At 30.6% G+C, this 27696-nt stretch overlaps 1 protein-coding gene and 1 long non-coding RNA gene across 2 annotated transcripts; one reads left to right on the forward strand and one right to left on the reverse strand.

Annotated features, from left to right (window-relative positions):
• Positions 1-1267: 1267 nt before the first annotated feature.
• LOC131624250 (amino acid transporter AVT1D-like) lies at positions 1268-5172 on the reverse strand. The gene is made up of 11 exons (XM_058895203.1): positions 4827-5172; positions 4060-4346; positions 3767-3981; positions 3657-3680; positions 3379-3559; positions 2885-3107; positions 2651-2786; positions 2397-2562; positions 2051-2094; positions 1897-1959; positions 1268-1790 (listed from the first exon to the last, which is right to left on the reverse strand). The coding sequence occupies exons 1-11, from the start codon at positions 5033-5035 to the stop codon at positions 1695-1697; spliced, it is 1644 nt and encodes a 547-aa protein (XP_058751186.1). The 5' UTR covers positions 5036-5172; the 3' UTR covers positions 1268-1694.
• A 19117-nt stretch (positions 5173-24289) lies between these two features.
• LOC131624252 (uncharacterized) lies at positions 24290-25809 on the forward strand. Its single transcript, XR_009290556.1, has 2 exons — positions 24290-24829; positions 25563-25809. It is a non-coding gene; the product is annotated as an uncharacterized LOC131624252 (long non-coding RNA).
• The last annotated feature ends 1887 nt before the right edge of the window (positions 25810-27696 follow it).

A 27696-nucleotide genomic window follows, 5' to 3' on the forward strand; every position in this document is an offset into this window, starting at 1 on the left:
AAACTTCGCCAAGGGGACTTATGGTCTTACCACACAGGTTTAGCCTAAAGTCTCGCTTCAGGGACTCGATGAAAATCTTCCCCGAAAGACTCAACCTAGGGTCTCGCTTGAGGTATTTAAACAAAGTCTTTCTCGAGAGACTCTCCTTTAAATGTCTTGCCTGAGGGACTTAGAATCTCATCAGACGGACTCCTCTCAACGTCTCGCCTGAAGGACTTAAGGTCTCATAAGACTAGCTTAACTTAAAACCATGTCTAAAGGACTTAGGGTCCCACTAGAAAGGTTCATGCTAAAGTCTCGCCTAAGGGATTCGATAGAAGCCTTGCCTGAGAGACTCACATCTAAAATTCTTGCCTAAGGGACATAGAGTCTCATCAGATAGGCTCGTCTCAACGCCTTGCCTTAGGGACTTAGGGTCTCATCAGATAAGCTAAACTTAAAACCATACATGTAGGACTTAGGGTCTCATTAGGAAGAGTCATCCTAAAGTCTCACTTAAGGGACTTGACGGAAGTCTACCCCCGAGAGACTCCGCCTAGAATATCGCTTGAGGGATTCGACCAAAGTCTTTATCGAGAGACTCGCCTATAAATGCCTCCACTGAGGGACAAAGTGTCTCACCAGAAAGGCTTCCCCGATGCATAAATCAATTAAGCATTTCACCCTTTAATAAAATCCTTGTGCTTGAGGGAATGTGTAGTGATATATTTGCGAAGGGCCCCCAAGGGGCGAGGAGACCATATCATCAAAAAGGACGCTGGAATCCTATCGCTCGTGAGGGGTATGACATTGCTCTTTGACACTCTCGCTCGCCCAATATAAGAAAACATGGGAAATGGCAAGTCTTGGTTTGAGATAATGCATAAAAGGAGCCAAGGGAATAACCCATGTGTACCTAAGAAATAGAAATTCAACGGTCACTACCTTTACAAGGTGGACGGTTGCAATTTCTAAGAAGCCCTAAAAACCTGGCCAATAGGTCTCGATAAATACCTCAACTTTTGGGTTGAGAGAGATATTCAGGACATACGGTAAAACACCCAAAAAAATATAGAGTTTCTCACTTCACGTGAACTTATTCTCTCCACACCAAACGCACCTTTGAAATAGGCTCTCTCGCCATCATAAGCTTGCTAGAAACCAACAAAAATCCTTAAAGTCTCTGACCACCCCTATGTTAAACTTTCTACTTTCTAGCAAGTACAGACATCAAAATTTAAAAATAGAGAACAAGACAAAACATAATGGATGAATAAAAAACCATTTTAAAGGTATGGAAGGCTTTGCCTAAATTCATTTTAATCAAAATTTATAATATTACAAATCAAAGACACATACTTATTCTAAGCATTCACTAACATGTATCTATAATCCTTTTCTTATGAATAGATATCACGGGCACCGGATACGACACCGATACTGACACGTCTACATCAATAATAATTTAAAATAATAAATAAATTGAAATTAACCACAAACGTCAGTGTCGTATTGATATCCGACATTGACACGAACACATCATTTTTTAGAGATGTCAGTACTAAAGAGCTAGATATCAACTATGGTTTGTTCAAGGCACCTACAAGAAATACAACTAAAGATACAACAACTTTTTTTGACTTGTGTACCTGAAAAAGTCTTAAATATCCAACACAAGCCAAGAAAAGAAGTGAGTTTAAATAAAATTCTCTCTATTAGTCTCCCTTGCCAGCTATTCTTGTAGTAGCTGAGTATGTTCCTATGATACCGCTTATCACCCCCACAATAATAACCAAAATGCAATTTGTTATCTGAAAATAATAAAAAAATATATTAAACATGTAACTTGTTATATCTAATTTGGATATTTGCTCATAAAAGCATAGAATGATTACAAAGAAGTCTTGATTGCAATACCTGCATATTTGATAATCTGCCACTGTGTAGCTTGAGATAACATGCACAAGGATAAATAAGTGCCTGTGATAAAACATGAAGATTATGTAAATAAATATCTGCTTCCATGATGTATTTACATAGAAAGAAGAGTAAATTTGAATAGAGAACTTACAACTATCATTGACAACATAGAACCAATTAGTGCCATTACAGAACCTGCAATAAATTTGAAAGAATGTTAAACACCATAAATTCACTCTCTGTCATGAAGTTAAAAGTTTTCGTGGCTAAAATCACGGTCATCGGCCGTTTTTAAAACCATGGCCGTGTGTAAACAAAACAATGTGCATCATTGTTCTAAATTGCGGTCAATTATGCTGCAAGTCTTAAGCGAAAGCAGCCAAAATCATCGTTGTCTTTCCGTTGCGAAGACCTCTTAAATCTGTATATCGGAGTTCTAGACCGCAATATAGAACTATGATGTGCATGATGTTGAGAATAGTAAGGAAAATACTTACCAAAATATGGAAAAGAGAGAGCCACAGCTAAACTTGCAAGAACTAAAGCTGTTCTGATAACAATAGACATAGCATAACATCTTAGCCTAGGAAAAGGAACAAGTTCCTCTATGCTTGATACAATAGGCAACAATGTTAAGGCGTATTTTGCTAGAGGAGTCACAACCTATATAAAACACAGAAATTTGTTTAAATGTATGATAAACTTAATAAAACATAAGTTAAAAAGAAAGAGATTAATTTCGCATTCTTACCGTTGTCCAGATTGCTATCTTTGATGCATATAACTCTTTTGGCATGTTTAAGGTAAACTGAGATTCAACTTTGTCACCAAACAGTAAATATCCGACTACTCCTACACTAACGTACATAACAAGACAGAAAACAAAACTGCACAAGAAAGTAAAATGAATGAGCAATGATCTTGAGTTATTTTACTCTCTAAAATGAGAAAAGTCTCAAAATTCAATAAAGGATTTTATGCTAACCTGATATATAGAACTAATGGGAATTTGGATTGATCCTTCATGGAAGAGTAGACATTTGGAAAAACAGCATGGCCAGCAAATCCGAAACCAAAGAGACCAATTGATACAGATATGTTTTCAATGTCTAAAATTTTCGTTCTTGGATTGATAAATCCAATTTGGTTTACTGCACCAGCCCAAAACAAGCAAAGTGCTACAAGTGTTGTTGCAAATATTCCTCCAACTGAATACAAAGGTGAAACAGTCATCAAGAGCTACCTTTCAAAAGGAGAAATTGTAAAAGAATTAAAGAACATGTGATTTGACCAAGAAACCAGTGTTAGAAATCACAGATCACGGAAAATAGTGATTTTTTCCTCAAATTCTGCTATGTTATTATATAGCCATTGTTTGACAAAACCTTGTCTTAAATAGCAGAACAATAGTGGTTTTATGCAAATTTCACTACGGTATAATGCTATAGTCATTATTTGATCACACTGTAAGAATCTAACCTGAAATATATGAAAGCAGGCTTAAATCTCGCAACCAAACTGTCGGTAAAACTAGAAGAGCTGCAGTGATGGAAAAAACTTGATTTGTACTTAGCTCTGTACCAGCTAAGTTCATGCCGGTGTTGGGGAAAAGTGACGAGAGGTTATCACTGACAAGTGTTATATACTCAACACAAGAACCCTACAAATAAAAACTATGCACCTTTCAGCTCATACGAGAGAAAATTTTGAAAAGAACAGATAAAAAGAATTGGTCACAGATCAAACTCTTGACTTACAAATAGTTCCATGTATAAAATGATCTGCATTTGGACAAAACATAGTTGTTAGATTTCACTTGATATTGACAAACACGCGAAAACACACTTGTAAGTCTTATTGTACTCACCGCAATCCCCAAGCGACCAGCAATTCCAAAAGCAGCCTGGCCAATATCTGGATAGGTGTTGAGTTGAGGACGGCTTTGTAAACATCTCATCAATAAAATTCCAGTATAGCAACAAGCGAGAGCAAACAGTAGCAGTATTGCAAGGCTCAACCACCCTCCTTCTTTTACAGCATACGGAATGGTCATAAGCCCGATACCACATAATATATTGGTCCCTTCATTCAAAACAAATTTTATTTCATTATACGCAAATGAAAAATTCTAGAACAAACCAAGATGATAATCATACATACCATTAATCACTGATTGTGCAAAGGAACTTTCCCTCTCTGGTGGCGAAAACTCAGTGGCAGAAATTTTCGGACAGCTGACATGTGATTGAACTTGAGGTTTCGATATAGGTTCCTCTTTTCCGATTGAAGTTTTTTCGTCAGAAACAAGCGGTAAAGTCAAAGAATTGGTAAATTCATCTTGGACGCATTCCTTAGGGACAATAATCTTCCCTGCTGAACTAATTATCTTGAAGAAATTAATCCCAGGTGGTGTCTTACTTACACTTGTTAACATGTCCATAGATGTCCTACACATTTCAACAAACAGATTAAGCGCACCTTTCAAAAACACCAAAATCAAACCAACTAAGAAGCTACACAATTTAAGCTTCTAAAATTCAAGGTGCAACAATCCTAAACTCACCATTGCAGTTATTATTATAGTCATTATTGATCATGCATGCATGAGAACATTTTGTTGTAATGCCAACCAACATCCACATATTAAAATCAATTGGCCTATAACATTACCATGCATCAATTTCATAGTAATTATCATTTTTTTCGTCGAATGACAAGCGACAAAACTTTGAGAAATCATACTATGCGAATTGAACAATAAATTAACGAGTATATAAGTATATAACAATTAAGAAAACATGTATATGAATATTTTTTTGTTGAATGAATAAGGTCAAAAACTCTGAGAAAATGTTAGAGAATATAACAATTAAGAATATATAATAATTAAGAAAGCATGTATATGTATAGGTATATGTATATTGTACCTATAGGTTTGAGGCCAAGAGGTATTGAAGTCAACCTCATTGGATAAATTTCTTGAAGGAGGAGAATTATTATTAATATCTGATTCGGTATCATCATCATCCAAATTATCAAAAACCCTTTCTGCTTGATTTTCTTCATCATCTGTTTGAAAATCATCTTCACGGTCAGGACCAAGATCCTCGTCAAACTTCATTTTGCCTCTTGGCATTGCTAACAACGTTGGTGTTTTCCTTAATTTCCTCTAAACTATGTCTAATAAAAAGAGAGAGGAAGATAATGATGATTGAAATTCAAAGAAACAAACGGATATTGTTCATGTTGCTTTGAACTGCGTTGCCGTAGAAATGTTTTCTAATATATCTCTATTATCTGATTAATAAAAGAGATATATATTAAATACTAGTACTTTATAAATAATATATATGAAATAAAAAATATTTATCAAATTATAATAGTAGAATATTTGAAATGATTTTCCAAAAGGGGCTGACTAATTTTTAAAATAGGTTGACTAAGATTCTTCCTTTCCCTTGAGGAGAAAGGTCCGCAAAAAGAAAAAATCTTTAACTTATTTTTGGTATAAAATCTTATTTTATTTAATAATAATTATTATATTTCTATAGACAAAAGTAATAAAGATATATGGCAGGTAATCTTACTAGAGGGTACAGTGTATATCAACTAAAATATTAGGTTAAATATTTTTTTTAAGCACTTCTAAGATTTTTTATCTATTATACAATTAGCGATGATTTTTGCAACTGTTTTCTAATTAGCGACTGAATTAATAGTAATTTTAACGATTGTTTTAACAAAAAAATATCAAATGTGTGGATGAAAATTTTAGAAGGACCATTTTTAAAAAAAATATTTTGAGAAACTAAAAGTGAAATGTGAAATATTTATAAGTACTACAAATATATTTAACTCAAAATATTATAAAAAAATATAAATTGTATACTTTTTTTTTCTTTTATTTAACTAGTGTATTATAAAGATTGCATAAAAAATTATTAATAACATTAAATATTAGGAATTTTGTTTCTAAACAACATTATTTTAAAAAATATTATTTATTATTATTTAACAAAATTTAAATTACTTTTATATTGTTATAAGTAGAATGATTATAGATATTTATTAATTAGAGAATTTTATATTCATAATATATGTCCTATGAATATGACTCATACGGTATTTAAAATATACCTGATAAAATATATTCTATTTTTCTCTTTTTTCTCTTCTTTTATTTTATTTATTATTTTAAATTTTAATATTATATTATATCTTATTAAATTATTAATTATTACCAAGAAAAAATATATATTATTTCTGAAGAATATATGGAATATCTCTAATATGTAAATAATGAATCTTTTATATATTTTTTGAAAAACTTATAAAATATTCTTAAAGAATAGCACAATAATAAATTTTGTATATAATTTCTAAAAAAACATATAAAGTACTATCTTTTTTCAAAGATGATATAATATTAAATTTATTATATAATTTATGAAGAACTTGTGCTTCTAAAGCGAGCAATTCTTACATGGACACGACCCTAAATCCATATTCTTAGGCACAGGTAATAAAAAGAGTACTTTTTAAATTTATTTTAATTTTAATTTTTTTTTAATTGGATTCATGGGATGGTTGAGATTATGAAAGAGAGAGAAAAATTAATATTTATTTTTTAATTAATTAAAATTCTATAATTAGTTGTGTGTAAAACCATTTCTTAGGTATGTGTCCACATAAAAAATTTTCTTCTAAAGAATTAATAAAACATCACGGAAAAAATTGCATTAAGGATAATTTTTTTCATCAATTATAAATAATACAAGAAATATTTCCTATACCACAATCATCTAGAAGGATTTTCCCTATGCGGTCACTAAAACTGTATTTTCTTTTATATTATATTATTTATTATATTTTAAAAAAATAGGTTATGTATTGACTGTGTAAAATAATTTTATACTGTCAACCAAATACAATCCTCTTTTATTTTAAAAAAAATTTAATAACATGGTAGAATGTTTGTTGATGACATTGTAAAATTATTTTACACTGTTAGTACATATATATTAAATGCTTACATTTTTAAATTGAATTATTATAATGTTATAAATCAAAAACCCTAATCCGAAAAAGAAAAAAAAAACGAAATTTTTATCGGTCGAAATTCATCCTTAAAAATAAAACCATGTTTAAAATTTGGACCAAAACCAGCCTGTCTGTATTATCGCTCTCAATGTCATATCGCTTTTAATTGTAAAATCACTCTCAGTCGTTCCAACCGCTGCTCTAAATCGTTCCAACTTCTGCTCCCAATACACTACAAATTGATCTTAATCATCCAATCACTTCTCAGCAGTACCTTCCAAAGGTGTTTGTTTGTTATATTATAACCACCGATTTCAGGTACAATAATTGAAAATTTTAATTTATTTTCCTTTTCAATTTTTATTGTTAATTGAAATATTTATTTTCATTTTTAGATTATCTTTTATTTTATGTTTCAAAACGTTGTCACTTTACTTAATATAAACGATTTTGATTTGGGTTCAACTAGGTTATAGTCCAACATATTAAATTATATTTTGATGTAAAAGTTATCAAGTGTGATTTGTTAGAGTATCTATTGTTTACTAGTGAATTCTTGAACTTCAACAGTGTTTTCTTCATCCAGTCTCTTGAACTTCAACATTTTTGGAGTATATTTTTCCATCAGCATACCTAAATTTATGTATCGAATATGTGGAATCATATATAGGGTAGAAATGTGGCAATGAGAATGAGGAATTCTCGGAGATTGATGAACTTAAATGATAATGATTTGATTAGACCAGAAGATTTACTAATTTTTTTAATTCTATTCTGTTTTAAATACATTTGTTTTACATTTTCAATTACTAATTCTTGTTTATATACGCTTATTCTCCATTTTCAGCAACTATATTAATTGTTTGGTCTCTTTATTAGATCAAGTACCATGGGAAGTCGGCTATCCTCGTATTAATGTTGTTTTACAAGATGTAGCTCAAGAGGTATGTATTTTTTTAAAATTTTAAAACGACTAACAATATATATAATGATATGCATTCCATTCATTTAGGTACCTAACGTTGAAAGTGCTTCAAATGATTTTATTTGTAACAATCAGCAACTACCCATTCATAAAAGTATCTGATGTTGCAAGTGCTCCAAATGATTTTATTAGTAACAATCTTCACGACACTTTTAAGGTATTAAAGTTAAGAAAATGCTAACTGTAACGGCCCTGACTGTTTTTGGGATGATCGATTGGCTCCACAAACCAACACAAATTTTTTCAGCATGATTTGATCTCACTCACAGGCTTTCTGGGAAACTTCTCAGAAGGTCACTCATCCCAATATTGCTCCCACCGTCTTCAACCACTGCCCTAGTCTCTTTCAGAGAAGCCATAGTAGGAGGTACTCTAGTAACCTTGGGAACATAAGGAACTGGTTCAACAACAGGAACTGTCTAAGGAACCACTTCAAATGTCTGACACGGAGTCTCGAAGAATTCACCATCCATCTCCACATACTTGAAATTGTTCAAATGACTAACCATGTACTCTTCTTCACCACATACGGTGACGATCTTGCCTTTCGCGGGATACTTCAACTTCTGATGTCAGGTAGAAGTCACAGCGCCTGCCCCATGTATCCAATGGCGCCCAAGCAAACAGGAATAGGAAGGGTGAATGTCCATTACGTAAAATTGGAATTAAAGTCTTCAGAACCCACTCTGATTGGGAGATTAACCTCTCCATGCACCATTCTTTTCGAACCATTGAATGCTCTCACCACCACGTCACTACGCTTCAACACAATCCCTTCTCAATCGAGTTTGTCAAGAACAACCTTCGGTAACACATTCAAAGAAGAACCATTGTCAACCAATGCATGAGATAAGGTAGTGCCCCTACACTGAATTGAGACGTGCAGAGCCTTATTGTGGTTCCTTCCTGCGGGAGTCAGGTCAGCATCAAAAAAGCCTAGACCATTATCAGTTGTCAGGCTAGCAACACAATTTTCAAACTAGTCAACCGAGATTTCTTACGGCACGTGTGCAGATTTCAAAAACTTCATCAAAGCTTTAGCATGGGCCTCGGAGCACATCAACAGAGATAGCATAGAGATCTTGGAGGAGGTGTGCCCCAACTGTTCAACAATATGGTAATCACTTTTGCGGATGATTTTTAGCATTTCTTCCATTTCTTGCTTGGAAGAATCTTCGATAGTAGTTTCAACTAGTGCCTTCGTCTGGACAGGCTCAATCAGTGGTTCTTTGCCTCGAGTGTCTGTAGATGGCTCGGAAGCAGAGATACGAACAGGAGTAGTAACTATCTTCGGAGAGATTTCTGGGGAGAAAATCCTTCCACTTCGAGTAACCTTACTAGTCCCAACGATACTGTCGACGTCGGGATTAGTAACTTCAACAGTTTCGTCAGTCAAAGGCTCTTGCTTGACACCATGAATGTAAACATCACCACCATAATTTCAAGGGATAGCCTTGTCAGAGGAATATGGAATCGGGCGGGGCCTAGTAATAATCAGGGGAGCCACTCTAGGCTCGACAGTATTCTTCACAGGACCTTTAGAGGTGATCCTCACAAGAGTTTTGGAATTAGTGATCACAAATACATCCTCAATTAAGCTTTCCACAACAGGAGTCTTCTCAAACAATATGGTACGGTTGTCCATCAGGCATTGAATGCCTACTTTCAACTTCCAACAACCATTGGATTGAGATTCAAATAAATAATAATTCTCAACGCAACCCAGGAATAAACCGGCTTGCAACTGCTTCTTCTTAACAATTAGGAGAGGAGTGGTTAAATCACCCATAGTAAAAACATAAGAACTATCATCCACGGCATTAACAATCTTGTCATGATTAGGCATATGAGCGGTAATCACACTGGGAGTCTCAGGAGGGTCAAACTCAATCTCCCTAGCATCAATCATATCTTGAATCTTGTTCTTTAATGTCCAACAATTATTTGTATCATGTCCAGGACTGTTGGAATGGTATGCACACCTCGCATTGGGATTGTAGCTAGGAGAGAAAGTATTAGGATTCCTAGGAGGATCTCTCAAAGTAATAATTCTGCAGGGTGAATTCTGGTTATGGTGACTATTCTGTTGTTATTTTGGTACTGGTGCAGAGATCATAACTGCTCCAACAGAATGGTCGCGACCATTCTTGTTACGACTCTTCTGGATGTACACAGGATCAGATTCATTCTTCCCATTATGCGACCTCTTGGTAGTACCTTAAGATGTAGCCGATTGTATTTTACCACTTTGAATTCCACTTTCAACACGCTCTCCTGTCAATATCAGCTCGGTGAAACTGGATGACGAGCTTCCAAGTAAATGGCTATAGAAAGGACCGGTTAGTGTGCTCATTAACATATCAACCAACTCTCTGTCAGCTAAAGGAGGTTGAACTATGCCTACCAGATCACTCCATTTCTAGGCGTACTCTTTGAAGCTTTCATTAGAACCCATGGACATATTCTGCAATTGCATACGGGTTGGCGCGAGGTCAGCAATGTACATGTATTGCTTGTAGAAAGCGGCAACCAAATCTTCCCAGGTATGAATATTGGTCCCTTCTAGCTGATAGAACCAATCCAACTGCGTTCCAGACAGACTCTCTTGAAAGAAATGAATCCACAGCTTTTTGTCAATAGTGTGAGGCTGAATCTTCCGCACTTAAGACCTCAAGTGCAACTTAGGACACGAAACACCGTTGTAATTAGCAAAAATTGGAATTTTGAATTTAGGAGGGACGACAACCCCTGAAATTAAATCCAATTCCTCAAAATTCAGACCAGACGCTTTCTGAATTTCCATAGCCTTCAGACGCTCTTCTAGAAGCTTGTATTTCTCATCAGCATGTTGGTACTGCTTGTCTTCATAGATACAATCCTTCATAGCTACTTTGAGAGACCCTCCTAGGAATCCCAATACTTCCTCTCCTAGCTACAATCTCAACGCGAGGTGTGCATACCATTCCAACAGTCCTGGACATGATACAAATAATTGTTGGACATTGAAGAATAAGAATCAAGATATGATTGATGCTGGGGAGATTGAGTTTGATCCTCCTGAGACTCCTAATGTGATTACCGCTTCTATGCCTAATCATGACAAGATTGTTAATGATGTGGATGATAATTCTTATGTTTTAACTATGGGTGATTTAACTACTCCTCTCCCAATTGTTAAGAAGAAGTTGTTGCAAGCCGGTTTATTTTTGTGTTGCATTGAGAATTGTTATTTATATGAATCTCAATCCAATGGTTGTTGGAAGCTGAAAGAAGGTTGTTGTACCCCAAAATTTGTCCACACATTTCAAAAAAATTCAAAACTTTTTTTTATCATTTTAAAATTAAATTTTCGTTTTTTAATTTGAACCCTTTTTAGAAAAAAAATATCAAAAATAATCAAAAAATTATTATTACTTCTTTTTTGTAAATATTGGTTTTTTTTTTTTTGTTTCTTGCATTATCATTATGTTATTATTGAAAATATATATATATAAAATTATCTTTCAAATATTAGATTATTTCTAGAAGTTAGTTTCTATTTTAATATTTAACCACAAAATCACAAACCAATCAAGTCTTTAACTTTTCTAAAACACTTACACGACAAAGTTGTTGTCTTTTCAAAACATTCTCAAGACAGCATCTTCAAACATTGAAAGGAAATTAACTATGGAGGACAAGGTCTTGATGACAATTAATTTGCTGTTTGATACCATGTGTAGCATAATTGTGAGGCTATAAGAAAAATCTTAACCTCCTCTCACAGGGGAGCTCTCTCACGTTAACTTTCTTTTTCCAATATAATTTCTACCAAACTCTCAGTCCATATTAACCCTCTTTTACATTTTCCTTTCTTTGTAAATATTATACACCAACAATTTTCAACTAATACTAGTAGGAAACCCGTGCTATCGCACGGGTCTGGTCGAGGTTTCACATTACATGTATCCAAATATCACTTGTAAAGTTCTTTTATATAAATCAACCATATATATTTAACCAAAATACAAACAAATTTTAGTCAATGTTAATCCCAAAAACATAATAGTTAACAATGAAAGAGCTAATAATACATCAGTTTTTTTAGTTCTTTAAGTAAAAACAATAAACACATGGATTCATATTACACGTATCAATGACTAAATTATTAAATATGACATCATATTTTCAGTTAGATAACATTAATATATTTATAACTTATAATCATTTATCAAAATTTAATTGATGTGTTTGGAATATCAAACATAATATAACTTATTTTGCAGTTCATAAATATTCACGTAATTTCAATCAATAACTGATATCTCACAGATATATTCACATCTACCCGTCAATTAATTTTATAACTTCAAATATATAAAACTGTAACAAAAGAAATAGTTAAAAGATAGACGTTAAAATTATCCGTCAATCACTGGTATCTCAGAGATACGTTCACATCTACCCGTCAATTCAGATGAGTTAAGAATCCCCAGTTGAATCCAAATGAGTTAATTTTAAAAATTTATTAAACCTATTTGAGATATTAGCCCATTTTCCCAAACATAAAATGTATAACAACTCCCGTTAAATGCTTAAGAGTTTCTACATTTAATGTATATTATTATATATAAAAAAATATAATTTTATAAGTTTAAAAAATATAATTTTAATTAAGAAATTAAACATAGTTAGAGAATAAAATTTATTAAACCTATTTGAGATATTAGCTCATTTTTTTCAAACCTAAAATGTATGACATCTCCCGTCAAATATTAAAAGTTTCTACGTTTGATGTATACTTAAAATACTTAAAAATTAAAAAAATAATAAAAATATGAATATGTTAATAGAGTAATTAGATCTATGTACAATTATAAAAAAATAGAAATTTAAAACCAATGTATGGTAAATAATATATATATATATATATATATATATATATATATATATATATATATATATATATATATATATATATTCTCATATATTTAAAATAATCATATTAAGTAGTCTCCATTGAATAGTTGTTGGAGCGGTAAAGCGGCAAACAACAAAAGTTTTGGAAATATTTATCCGGGAATTTATCGTGTCCACAGAGATTAGTGCTACTGAACTGCCGTTAGACGGATTCTTAGTTATGAGTTTGAGTTAAAATGGGTTTTAAGTAAACAAGGAAAATATAACATTTGAACATAAAAAAAATTCATTCTTGATAGAGAATAGCTTATCTGGTTTGAATCTAAACTACTCCTCACAAACTTAGATTTATCACTCCGCCGTACTCAATCTACAATACTCATCAGAATCACCACATATCCCTCACATCAATGTCCATGTCTGCAACACCGACAGATTTCAACCATATTGCTCTTTCGACGATGTCTCCACCGATCGAACAACACAGAGGCATTAAACTCAGATATTATGTGGATGTTAACCCCAATCCTATGTCTAGAATCAAAAGCTAACAGGTTTTCCCCTAATCAAGATTTATGATGTCTATTTCTACAACAACACAAATCCAAAACATTCAAGCAAAAAGATCAAGAAAACACCCATTAAGATTTGTAAAGCAAATATATTATACAACTAGTACAAAGAGTAACAAACATCCATGGGTTTAGAGTATTTACATACAAACTCACCAAAAGAGAAATACAAAGAGAAGAGAAGAAGAGGAACCAAACATTTCTTGGTTTGTCAACTCCGATCGATGAGAAATTCGACCTCCGATCATCCGATTGCAAGCTCCAATGGTGTTTCCAAGCCAAATCTACCCAAAAATGACCTAGGATGAGTTGGGGTTCAAAAATACCCAAAACATAACCTAAAAAATCTGATTTCCGCCTATTTATGCAATTTTGGATCTGGTACAGCGCGCGTCGCGCGCAGGAGCGCGCATCGCGCCCAACCTGCTGAATTGAAAAAACAACTTTTAGTAAAAAAGGCGTAACTTGAGAACCGTAACTCCGATTTGCGTCTGGTTCGAAGCGTTGGAAAGCTTATTCAATTTCCTATCTAACAATGAATAAATGGCAGTCAAATTGATTATTTTTATCATCCTCATTTTGAGTCTTAACCACCGAATGAATTGATTTCGTCGCTCAAAATCGCGCGTTTGAAGCCGTGTCTTCGACACTTTATTGCTCATGCTCCAAATACGCAAGAATACCTAAAAAAGAGTAGAAAACTATCAAAAAAATATAAAAGTGTATGAAAATACATCTATTCACAAAGTATACGTATTTATACACAAAACGGGGTATTATTCAAACGGTATTAACAAAAAGTATCGATAAGTGCCACTATTTACAAACACAAAATAACTACATTTTGGCACTTAACAACTCTCCCCAACTTGAATTTGTTTGTCCTCAAACAAGGCCAAACTCTCAAATCGCAAAAGTAAAAATCCAAAGAATCAAGAATCAACAAGATTTGGAAAAACAAAACAATTGTATGGTTCAAACAAAAACGTACGTACAAAGTAAATACTTACCACAATCCTACAACGACAACATGAAAACAAAAGGAATCCTAAGTATAAAAATCATATAAAACATTCTAAAACAAAACAAGCTCAATAATGAATCACGCCTAGCAAAAACTCATCTGTAGATGAAAAACACCGAAAGGTGAGGACTTTGAACACACATCCAACAATCTTGCAAACAAAAGACAAAATTATGCGTTCATCTAAAAATAGTATTGAAAATGCAACGGCACGAATCACAAGGACTTTCAAGGTTGTAATGTGGCTCGGTTAACAAACAAGTGATAAGTCCTAAAGCTAATCGAAACAAAAACTTGCCTAAACCTAAGGGAGTAATTACTTCCACAAAGTTTCAAACAATACAATTCCAATCCAACTTTCTTCTTCATTACAAGTTTCACACCAAACACAAAACTTATTAGCACACTCTTATTCATACTCTTTTTGATATTTTCTTTTTCAAACTTTTTCTCTTTTCTATTTTTGTTTCTTTCTTTTCTTTTTCTTTTCTTTCTTTTTCTTTTCACAACCTCATATCAACCACAATATAAATGGGTAAACATCCTCTCCCCAACTTGAATTCAACCACAACATAAAATGAATACTCCCTACTTTCTAAGGCAAGGTAAAAATACAACTAAACATCATAGTTGAGGGTTCAAGAAAACAAAGAATCAAACATCCATAAGCAAATGAAAACCAAACGCTCCTAGACAAGCATTAAGCAAAAACAATATGGATATTGACAAAAAGGCTCAAAAGGGGTTACTAATGGTCACACACTCACAAGGTGAATTGATATTTGGCTATGGTAGTTGTGCTCAAAATCAAACAAGTGCCTTGATCACTTTCGCGCATTCACAAAAACAATACAAACGAAAGATTAAACATAATAATATCCAGTTAAAACAAGAATTGTCGGTCTCTCGCATATATATGTACAATGGAAAGCCACCTCACATTTATGGTAAAAAGGGGAAACTAATTGTGATTCAAGTCATGAGCAAGTTATGCAAAAAGAATGAGTAATATGAAAATTGTACAATTGAAAAGTCTCAAAAACATGTTATGCTATAGAAAGCGATAAACGAGTACCTTGCGATGTACAAATTTGAACAATCATTACCGCACAACCGACATGTTGAATCTATCACAATCGGAGAATTACCAAATGCGACTCCAAGTAATCGGCCCAAAATTTGAGTCTAAACACAAACAAAAGAATTAAAAATAAAACTATAAAATACTATACTATAAAGCCTTGGTGTAAGTGAGAAAAAGGCTAGGCAAGTGAACAATTAAAAAGAATTCACTGGCCAAAAGCAACACAGCGCGCGACGCGCCCTCAAGACCGCGCGACGCGCCCTATGTTATGCCAAACCAAGCTCTTCAGCTCCCAGGCCGTGCGACGCGCCCTCTTTGCGCGCGACGCGCGTTACACCAGAAAAAGAAAAACTAGTCCAGAAAACTGAACAATTGGTGTAGCCTCCACTTAACACCTACACATCTCATTTACAGAAAATCAGAAAAATAAAACCGTTGGGGTGCCTCCCAACAAGCGCTTGTTTTACGTCGTAAGCTCGACGCCTTTTATTGTTTCGTGAATGGTAAGTAACTTCCTCGCGGTAAGCCAATGCTTTCGCCTCAAACGCAACCTAAAGAAAGCGACCTGCCCAAACACTTAACAAACGAATCAAAAGCAAAAGTATACACAAGTATGTGTAAAAACACAAATATACATAAAACGCAATATTTACAAAATCCTTAATTGGCTAAACAAATTGAAAAGTGAAGATTTAGAATTTACGAACTATCCGAGTTCAATTTGTTTAGCAAACTTCACCTTGCTAAATAGCAAAAGTAAAGAGGAACAAAATCAAACACACAAACATGTATAAGTATGAAAATATAAACATGTATCAATATACAAAAATATACAAGTTTGAGAATATGCACAAAATATACGATATTCACAAAACTCAAAAACAAAGAAACTATCGCAATGCGAATTCAATAGAAATACCAATCCCCGGCAACGGCGCCATTTTGTTGGAGCGGTAAAGCGGCAAGCAACAAAAGTTTTGGAAATATTTATCCGGGAATTTATCGTGTCCACAGAGATTAGTGCTACTGAACTGCCGTTCGACGGATTCTTAGTTATGATTTTGGGTTAAAATGGGTTTTAAGTAAACAAGGAAAATATAACATTTGAACATAAAAAGAATTCATTCTTGATAGAGAATAGCTTATCTGGTTTGAATCTAAACTACTCCTCACAAACTTAGATTTATCACTCCGCCGTACTCAATCTATAATACTCATCAGAATCACCACATATCCCTCACATCAATGCCCATGTCTGCAACACCGACAGATTTCAACCATATTGCTCTTTCGACGATGTCTCCACCGATCGAACAACACAGAGGCATTAAACTCAGATATTATGTGGATGTTAACCCCAATCCTATGTCTAGAATCAAAAGCTAACAGGTTTTCCCCTAATCAAGATTTATGATGTCTATTTCTACAACAACACAAATCCAAAACATTCAAGCAAAAAGATCAAGAAAACACCCATTAAGATTTGTAAAGCAAATATATTATACAACTAGTACAAAGAGTAACAAACATCCATGGGTTTAGAGTATTTACATACAAACTCACCAAAAGAGAAATACAAACAGAAGAGAAGGAGAGGAACCAAATATTTCTTGGTTTGTCAACTCCGATCGATGAGAAATTCGACCTCCGATCATTCGATTGCAAGCTCCAATGGTGTTTCCAAGCCAAATCTACCCAAAAATGACCTAGGATGAGTTGGGGTTCAAAAATACCCAAAACATAACCTAAAAAATCTGATTTCCGCATATTTATGCAATTTTGGATCTGGTACAGCGCGCGTCGCGCGCAACCTGCTGAATTGAAAAAATAGCTTTTAGTAAAAAAGGCGTAACTTGAGAACCGTAACTCCGATTTGCGTCTGGTTCGAAGCGTTGGAAAGCTTATTCAATTTCCTATCTAACAATGAATAAATGGCAGTCAAATTGATGATTTTTATCATCCTCATTTAGAGCCTTAACCACCGAATGAATTGATTCCGTCGCTCAAAATCGCGCGTTTGAAGCCGTGTCTTCGACACTTTATTGCTCATGCTCCAAATACGCAAGAATACCTAAAAAAGAGTAGAAAACTATCAAAAAATATAAAAGTGTATGAAAATACATCTATTCACAAAGTATACGTATTTATACACAAAACGGGGTATTATTCAAACGGTATTAACAAAAAGTATCGATAAGTGCCACTATTTACAAACACAAAATAACTACATTTTGGCACTTAACAATAGTGTAATAAATATAAAATCTCTTTGTAACTTATTCCCGTTTATAAAAACAATCGTAGTTTATTCAATTTATAAAATTGACTATATTAATAAATTTTTATCTTTTATCATTATTTTTTATGATACCATTTATCATTAAATTTTCATGACTATCCATTAACATATTTTTAACATGATTACAATTATGAAGTTAATTTGAAAAAATTCTGAAAATTTTTAGTTATTTCATAAGTTTAAAAAAATTACAAAATCTCAATTAACTTTGTTTTGTTTTATTAACCTTTCTTTAAAAGTCTAAATAATTTCAAAATAAATTTTATCTCAAATAAGAATATAAATAATTACAAAATAATTTTTCACAATAGTTTTATTTATAGTTAATATATTACTAAAATTTTAAAAAGAAAAATAAATTTAATAAAAACAACCATGTAAATTTTGAATACTAAAATTATATGTTTGAACATTAAATTAAAATTTTGAATACTATTTTCATAATACAAAACATGTAAATTTGTCACGTATAATGCATATCCTAATTTTGTTAATAGTATAATGACTTTATTCAAGAGAAAGAAAATAATAATGTGAATTTCATTTTTTTTTATTTTAAAATAAGAAGTTTTTTTATTAATGGTGGTAAATTAAAAAACACAGTATATTTTATTATCAAATTACGATTAATTTAGTATAAAAAAATTAACAATTTTTTAAAGTGGTTTAGTGATTCAGGGAGAAAAATAAGGAATGAAGATAAAAAAAATGGTATAGTTTCAAGAGAGAAAATAATAAAAGTTAATTTTATTTTTTTTCATTTTATAATAAGAATTTATTTTATTAGTGGGATCAGTGGAAAGACACGTACTTTTTTTTATGAATTAAATAAATGCAGTTTAAATACTTCATTATCAAATCATAATGATTTATTTAGAAAAAAGAGATTTTAAATGTAACTTCAAATAGTATTGGAACATCGTATAATATATTAACAAAATTACCAAAAGTTAAAGATTTCCTTGGTATGTATAAAAAGGCTAAAGCGACATATAATAAAAAATGGAGACAATAATTACGAGGAATTATTTAATTTTTAATTTAGTAATAATAATTACATTTGATAATAAAATTTCTTAAAGTCTACATTAAATAATAACTTGACCATTATTATTGTAATTATCATTTAAGAGAAATTATTTAATTTTTAATTTTGTAATAATAATTACGTTCAATAATAAAATTTCTTAAAGTCTACATTAAATAATAACTGGAGCATTATTATTGTAACTAGTGGGATACCCGTGCTATCGCACGAGGCCGTCTGGGTTTAATATTACGTGGATAAGATCTATCTTATAAAGTTATTCCGTATATATTTAAACAATACTCATATTAATGGGATGACTATCGGAATAAAAATTAAACATATAGTATGTTAAATAATAAAATTTCTTAAAGTCTACATTAAATAATAACTTGACCATTATTATTGTAATTATCATTTAAGAGAAATTATTTAATTTTTAATTTTGTAATAATAATTACGTTCAATAATAAAATTTCTTAAAGTCTACATTAAATGATAACTGGAGCATTATTATTGTAACTAGTGGGATACCCGTGCTATCGCACGAGGCCGTCTGGGTTTAATATTACGTGGATAAGATCTATCTTATAAAGTTATTCCGTATATATTTAAACAATACTCATATTAATGGGATCACTATCGCAATAAAAATTAAACATATAGTATGTTAAATAATAGTTAACGATCTAAAAGCTAATAATACATCCAAATTTTAGCTCTTTAACTAAAACAATAATTACACGTCGCAATATGTCATTTGTCAGTTTTTAAATTTGTTTTACGGGTTATAAACATTCACATAATCACAAATATAAACAAAAAATATGTAGCAACCTTTATGCATTGATTAAAGTAATATAACAACACCATACTTATTTGATCCAATATAAAAATACTTAGAACCCGTTTATAAATAATAATTAGTAGATTATTTTGTATCAACAATAGACTATTTTTGTTTATAAAAATATTTGTAACTTATTCCCGTTTATTACATCAATTATATCTATAGTTGACTATTCCCGTTTATGCAAATATTTGTAATTTATTCCGGTTTATAAAATCAACTGTATCAACATTATTTTAATTTGTGAATACATTTATCTATTGAGAAATTATGATTAATATTGGAGAATAATAATTTTAATAATACATTCAGTTTTGCTTTAATATAAATTTATTATAGATAATAAAAAATTACATTATTAAATAATAATATAATATTTATTATTGTAGATATCAGTACGAAAAAATTAAAAAATAAGATATAAGAATGTCAAAAAATAAATTATAATATTAAATATTAATTTTAATAATACATTCAGTTTTGCTTTAATATAAATTTGTTATAGATAATAAAAATTTACATTATTAAATAATAGTATAATATATATTATTGTAGATATCGGTATGAAAAAAATAAAAAAATTAGATATAAGAATGTCAAAAAATAAATTATAATATTAAATATAGGACCACAAATTATTGATTATATTGTCTATAGGAGCTGGCCGAACCATAAACTTAGGCAGTATGTTGCTAAGTTAATGCTGCCATAGTTTAGTTTCTGAGCGGCGGGCGGGATCTCTTGATCGCCTTGTACTTCAATGTTTTTTTGGGTTGAATAAAGTTTCTTTCATTTCCAAAAAAAATTAATTTAACATTTATTATTGTAGATATTAGTAGAAAAATCACAAAGTAGATCTAAGAATATCGAAAGAGAAAACGAAAGAAAAGAGAGTCAAATCATTTTTATTGATTACTAAGTTTTTATTCTTAATAATATTTTTATTATTTCTTCTTTATTTAATATGAAAATTTATTTGTAGTGTAATTTAGAATGGCTCAACTAAATAGTGACTCAATTTTTCACATTGATTGTAGTGTAATTTAGAATGGCTCAATAAATGTCAGAATAATTTGAATTTGAAAAAATAAATTAAATGGTGGCTCAATAAATGTCAATAAATTGTATCAACAATACACTATTTTGGTTTATAAAAATATTTGTAACTTATTCCCATTTATCATCAATTGTATCAATAATTGACTATTCCTATTTATGCAAATATTTGTAATTTATTCCGGTTTATAAAATCAACTGTATCAACATTATTTTAATTTGTGAATACATTTATCTATTTAGAAATTATGATTAATATTGGAGAATAATAATTTTAATAATACATTCAGTTTTGCTTTAATATAAATTTACTATAGATAATAAAATATTACATTATTAAATAATAATATAATACTTATTATTGCAGATATCAGTACGAAAAAAATAAAAAATTAGATATAAGAATGTCAAAAAATAAATTATAATATTTAATAATAATTTTAATAATACATTCAGTTTTGCTTTAATATAAATTTATTATAGATAGTAAAATATTACATTATTAAATAATAGTATAATATTTATTATTGTAGATATCAGTGAAAAAATAAAAAATTAGATATAAAAACGTCAAAAAATAAATTATAATATTAAATAATAATTTTAATAATACATTCAGTTTTGCTTTAATATAAATTTATTATAGATAGTAAAAAATTACATTATTAAATAATAGTATAATATTTATTATTGTAGATATCAGTACGAAAAAATAAAAAATTATATATATGAATGTCAAAAAATAAATTATAATATTAAATAATAATTTAACATTTATTATTGAAGATATTAGTAGAAAAATCACAAAGTAGATCTAAGAATATCAAAAGAGAAGACGAAAGAAAAGAGAGAGTCAAATCATTTTTATTGATTACTAAGTTTTTATTCTTAATAATATTTTATTATTTCTTCTTTATTTAATTTATTTAATTTGACAATTTATTTGTAGTGTAATTTAGAATGGCTCAACTAAATAATGGCTCAATTTTTCACATTGATTGTAGTGTAATTTAGAATGGCTCAATTAAATGGTGGCTCAATAAATGTCAGAATAATTTGAATTTGAAAAAATAAATTAAATGGTGGCTCAATAAATGTCAATAAATTGTATCAACAATAGACTATTTTTGTTTATGAAAATATTTGTAACTTATTCCCGTTTATTACATGAATTGTATCCATAGCTGACTATTCCCATTTATGCAAATATTTGTAATTTATTCCGGTTTATAAAATCAGTTGTATCAACATTATTTTAATTTGTGAATACATTTATCTATTGAGAAATTATGATTAATATTGGAGAATAATAATTTTAATATTACGTTCAGTTTTACTTTAATATAAATTTATTATAGATAATAAAATATTACATTATTAAATAATAATATAATATTTATTATTGTAGATATCAGTATGAAAAAAAATAAAAAATTAGATATAAGAATGGCAAAAAATTAATTATAATATTAAATAATAATTTTAATAATACATTCATTTTTGCTTTAATATAAATTTATTATAGATAATAAAAAATTACATTATTAAATAATAGTATAATATTTATTATTGTAGATATCAGTACGGAAAAAATAAAAAATTAGATATAAGAATGTCAAAAAAAATAATTATAATATTAAATAATAATTTAACATTTATTATTGTAGATATTAGTAGAAAAATCACAAAGTAGATCTAAGAATATCGAAAGAGAAAACGAAAGAAAGCAGAGAGTCAAATCGTTTTTATTGATTACTAAGTTTTTATTCTTAATAATATTTTATTATTTCTTCTTTATTTAATTTATTTAATTTGACAATTTATTTGTAGTGTAATTTAGAATGACTCAACTAAATAGTGGCTCAATTTTTCACATTGATTGTAGTGTAATTTAGAATGGCTCAATTAAATGGTGGCTCAATAAATGTCAGAATAATTTGAATTTGAAAAAATAAATTAAATGGTGGCTCAATAAATGCCAATAAATTGTTACAAAAAAAAAATCAGTAAATTTAAATTTAAATCAAATATATAATAAAGATTGAAGATATTCAATAGAAGATATTAGGATTCTAAAGGATAAAAATAAAAAGGCAATTAAAAGCCAATTATTAAAAATAATTTGCATTATGATGCAACATTTATGCCATGAATTCTATACAAAAAAATTCAATGTGTGGAAACAAATATTAAATAGCATAATATCCCTACTATTTAATTAGGATAATGAATATAAATTATGAGATTATAATATCTTATGTACAATTTTGCCAAAAGTTTTTTGCTTGAAAGAGAGGTAAAACAAAAACTGTAAAATCTTTTTCATGTAAATCACTTCAAAACTGAATCCTCCATTTTCCACTATTACATGACCACTTTCAGAGAATCTTAAAAATCACGTTTCTGTTGGAGCTGACTGTAGTGCTAAAAAATACTCGAGGTGTTCACACACTCGAAATAGAACAGAGTCGCCACCGATCTTTATTTGTTCCAAAAAAGGAAAGGGAAAATGTCGAATAAAACCCATGATAAAAACAAATGGATAAGATGGTCATCGCAACCAAATTAGGGTACGGGAGTCGGTTAGGCAAGGGGAAGATATTAGCACCCCTCACCTCCATCGTACTCGATGGGACCCGTTTAGTTAGTTTTATGAATGAGTGTTTGCGTGATGTTTGCGTTCATTAGCTTATTAATCGAGAAAAGATAAAAGAAAGAAAATTAAGTTTTTGGTGAAGAAAAAGAAGAGATTTTTATTATTATGCTCGCCAAGACGTTTGTATCTTGTGCCTACGTATTCCCTCGTGCAATGGGAAAGTCAGAGCAATCGTAGTTCGAATAAAAAACTACGAGTTTGTTGGTTAATTTTATGAAGTAAGGTTTGATTCAAAGGATCAAAGGTATTCAAGAGGTGTGCACCCCTTGTCACTCGATCACTTTGATTTAATTAAGAAAGGTTTTTTAGAAAAAAGTTTTGTTAATGTGTTTTGATTCAAAAGAATCAAGGTATTCAAGAGGTGTTCACCCCTTGTCACTTGTTCTCTTGATTTGATTAATGTATTTTAATTCAAAAGATCAAGGTATTCAAGAGGTGTTCACCCCTTGTCACTCGATCTTTCGATGTAGTTAAGAAAGTTATTTTTGTAACAAAGAAACTCGACATTGGATCGAGAAATTTATTGTAACGACTTGGCGTTGGACCAAGGTTTATTCGTAACGACTTGGTGTTGAACCAAGTTTATGGACTTTTTGGATTGAAGAATCAATCTAAAGTTTTTAGTATTTTTTTTAATAATAAGAGAAAAATAAAATCTAATTATAAAACAAATGGCATGTTTTTGTATTTTAACATATATAAGAAAATGAAAACAATTAGTAAAATAACATAGACACAAATTATAATAAAATAAAGTCAACTGGGCTTAAAAATAGTAAAATGGGGGTGTGCTGAAAAGAAATGGGGCGCTGGGCCTGAGGTGCAGAAAGGCCCAAGATGGTTGACAATAAAACAAAAATGATGGACCTGGGCCGGGTCAGATTGACCCAGGATCCATGCCAACTTCTAAACACATAGCGGGTTGAAAACCCTAAAGAGCAAAAACGGCTCTCTTCTCTGAGAAAGAAAAAAAACACGTTCTCCTCCTCTCAGTTCTCTCTCACTCTCACGATTTTCTCTCGGTTCCTTCGATTCAACTCTCGATTCACAGCAACAACAAAAAATACTCGCTGTTTCTCTGCTCGTGGCTTTTTTTTTCCGAGTGAACTACAACAACAATGGCGTAAAAGCAGTGACATCTCAATTGCTCTCTCTCGCTCTCGCGTGCCCTCTCAGCTTCTATCATGAGCAGATAAATCGAAAGATGAAAAATCGAAACTCTGCGACCTCTTTCGATCTCGCGTCTCTCAGGTTCACTCGGTTTCTCTCGATGCAAGATTCAACAAAATAAAATCACGACGCAAGTACATAATCAAACAAAGAGGAACTCTAACCCCAGTATGACCCAAACAGACCCCAATTCATTATTGATTCAGTGATGACAAGTTACAGAACATAAAAAAACGAAATCAACGAAAGAAACGAAATCGACCTTCAGGTATGCCTTTCGCCCGCTCTGCTTCGACTTGACTCTTTCCTCGATCTGTTCCTTTCTCTGATATGTGCGTGCCTTCTTCTTTGTGTGTATGTTTCTGTGAGCGTGGTGGGTGTTGACGCTGCTCTTTTGTTCTTGCTGTGAGGCCGTAGTTTCTGAGTTGAGTGATTTATGCGAGAGTTGTTTTGAGTGTGATTTGGTTAGGGTGAGTGAAATGATTGAGTGAGGTCTAACAGAGGTTTTGAATGGTGGTTTGGAATTAGACTATGAGAATTTTCTGCAGAAGTTTTTTATTGTGTTTCTTCCCTTTTTCATTTCTGAAAATCGTTTTTTTTTTGGTATGATGAACAAGTTTATGGTTTGTGAATGTTTGGTTTCTGCTGCGGCTAGGGTTTGCAGATGAGCCTCCTCCCTTCTTTCAATGAAACAGTCAAATATATAGTGCTTAGGTTTGGGGATAATTCTAGGGTTGGATGGATGTTTGTTCAGGTTTGGAAACAAATTTGGAAAAAATGCAGTACTCCTTCAAAAGGCAGTGTTTTGCTTTTTGCCATTTTCATGCTATTTGTCTGATTCTTCCCATGTGCTTTTGCTTCCCCTTCATGAAATTTGAATTTTTCCTTTTGTTTTGTCCTTCTATACGCTCCACACTTTCTCCTAATTTTTGTGTGTTTTTGAATTGGTAATGCAAAAAGAACTTAATGGGCCTGTTTCTTTTTGTGTTCTGTTTGTGTAGGTCCTCATGCCATATGGAACAAGGCCTTTGGAAGCATATACGAAAAATGTTTTGGAGAATGGAAATTCTGAGGACCAAGATTGAAGCATAAGTTCAGAACTGTTCTTTTTATTTTACGTGACAATTTGTGCAATTCAGTTGTAATCTCTCAAATCAAATGATCAAGGATTAGAATAAGTCTTGTAATGTTCAAATGAGGCTGGAATGAAAATTCTATATTTTTGTATGACGTAATATTAATTATAAATGAATGAAACATGTCATTGGAAATTTGAATGAATTTGGCCTGGCTTTAGAGCATCTCCAATGGTAGGACCTTGCATTTGAAATTTGAATGAATTAGGACCTTGCATTTGAAAGATAAATATTCTTGACAATTTTAAAGATATTGTCTTGTAATCTTGTCTAAAATTATATGAACTGTCTTTTAAATTCTTGAATCAAGCATTTGCAAATTTAACACTTAATCTTATACTAGTACTTCTACCCGTGCGATGCACGGGACAAATTATAGATATATATTGTATTTTTATATAAAAATATAAATGTATGAAAATAACAAAAATATATATTTTTTCATATTACAAAACAAAAAAGTACATTTCACTGATACAATAAGAACATGAAACATAAATTGTCCTTCTCTGACTTTCCCTGCAATTGAACAAAAATAGAGTAAATTAATCTTTGAAACTTGAAAGCAAAAAGAATAAATATAAAAGAGAATGTAAAACTTTTTATAGCACTGATATAATGACATATAACCTAATTCATTATGCATATTTTGAAAGTGAATTAAAATAGCAATTTAAACAAACTTACACAATATGTTGAAAGTGAATTAAAAATTATTTCAAAAAAAATATTACTTCATTTTTGAATAAATAATTTTTTCAGAAACAATTTTATTGATTCTTTTTATACCCAAAATAAAAATAATAATGTAGTGAATTAATGTGATTTTGAATTAATGTGATTTAGTGAATTAATGGGAATTAACATGAATGCATCTATAATTATGGGAATTTAATATTTTGTCTATTTTGGGTTAATATATTATTATTATTATTATTATTATTATTATTATTATTATTATTATTATTATTATTATTATTATAATAAGTAATCAATTTAATAATAATAAATTGATATACCAATTTTTTAGGTAACCAACGAAAACATGAACGTGAGTTAAAAAAAATATTGATTGAATTGGAAAATTATTTCAAAAAATTATTAAATTATATTTATTGAAAAGAGAAAGAGCATGAGTAGATGAGTTAAATAAGAGAATATAGAATGGCTCCTTAATTAGAGTTCACAATTTATTATAATTTATAATTATAATTAATAATTAAATTATATTTATTGGAAAGAGAAAGAGTAAAAGGTTGTTGAGATAAAAAAGGAATTTAAGAATAGCAGGGTTTAGGCGGGATGGGAAAAGAATTAGCCGCTAATGTATGTACTTAGTATTGTGTTTTAATATATTAAAGATTTTTAATGCAAAAAGAAATAGATGAATTAATCTTTATTCGATGAACATACTCATAAAATCCTAAATTGCACGCGGGCCATTGCTCAAGAGAAAAGAACCAGATGAATTTGTTTTATTTGGTGAGAAAGTCCACCGTGAAACCCTAAATTGCACAAATGTCGTTTATTTGAAATCATATCTTAGTGAATGAATGAATGATATGCAAATGGTCTAACGGAACAAAATTTATGGGTCAAAAATTGGGGTATGACACTGACTGAGATTAAGTATAAATCAAACTTTATATACATGAAAAAAATTCTAACTTAACACCCACTAATTTTGTAATACAATTACTAATTCTGAATCATCCAACAGAAACAAAAGTATAAATTAAACACACAACAACTCTCTCTAATATGTTAGTGGCCACCTGATAATAAAATTTGTAAAACACATGAAGCCTCTCCCAACCATCATAGAAAGCTCAACAAATCTATTCAACAGAATTATCAAGAGAGTGACAATGTTCAAAGAGTCCAAACATACCAGTTCCAAGAAAATACTTGCACATAGAGTTAACACTAATCTAAGGCTATATTAACATGATTTCTAACATTGAGTACAAATGTAAATGGATCAGCTTCCCCTGTAGCA

Source organism: Vicia villosa, unplaced genomic scaffold (genome assembly GCF_029867415.1).
Source record: "Vicia villosa cultivar HV-30 ecotype Madison, WI unplaced genomic scaffold, Vvil1.0 ctg.000113F_1_1, whole genome shotgun sequence".
Classification (NCBI taxonomy): domain Eukaryota; kingdom Viridiplantae; phylum Streptophyta; class Magnoliopsida; order Fabales; family Fabaceae; genus Vicia; species Vicia villosa.

What these genes read in the sequence shown, in the direction of transcription:
- LOC131624250 (XM_058895203.1), bottom strand. Translation starts at nt 5,035, where the DNA reads ATGCCAAGAGGCAAAATGAAGTTTGACGAGGATCTTGGTCCTGACCGT. An exon ending in TGCACAATCAGTGATTAATG is followed by an intron (nt 3,982 to 4,059) that starts GTATGTATGATT and finishes TTTTGAATGAAG; the next exon opens with GGACCAATATATTATGTGGT. An exon ending in TTTTATACATGGAACTATTT is followed by an intron (nt 3,560 to 3,656) that starts GTAAGTCAAGAG and finishes TTTTATTTGTAG; the next exon opens with GGTTCTTGTGTTGAGTATAT.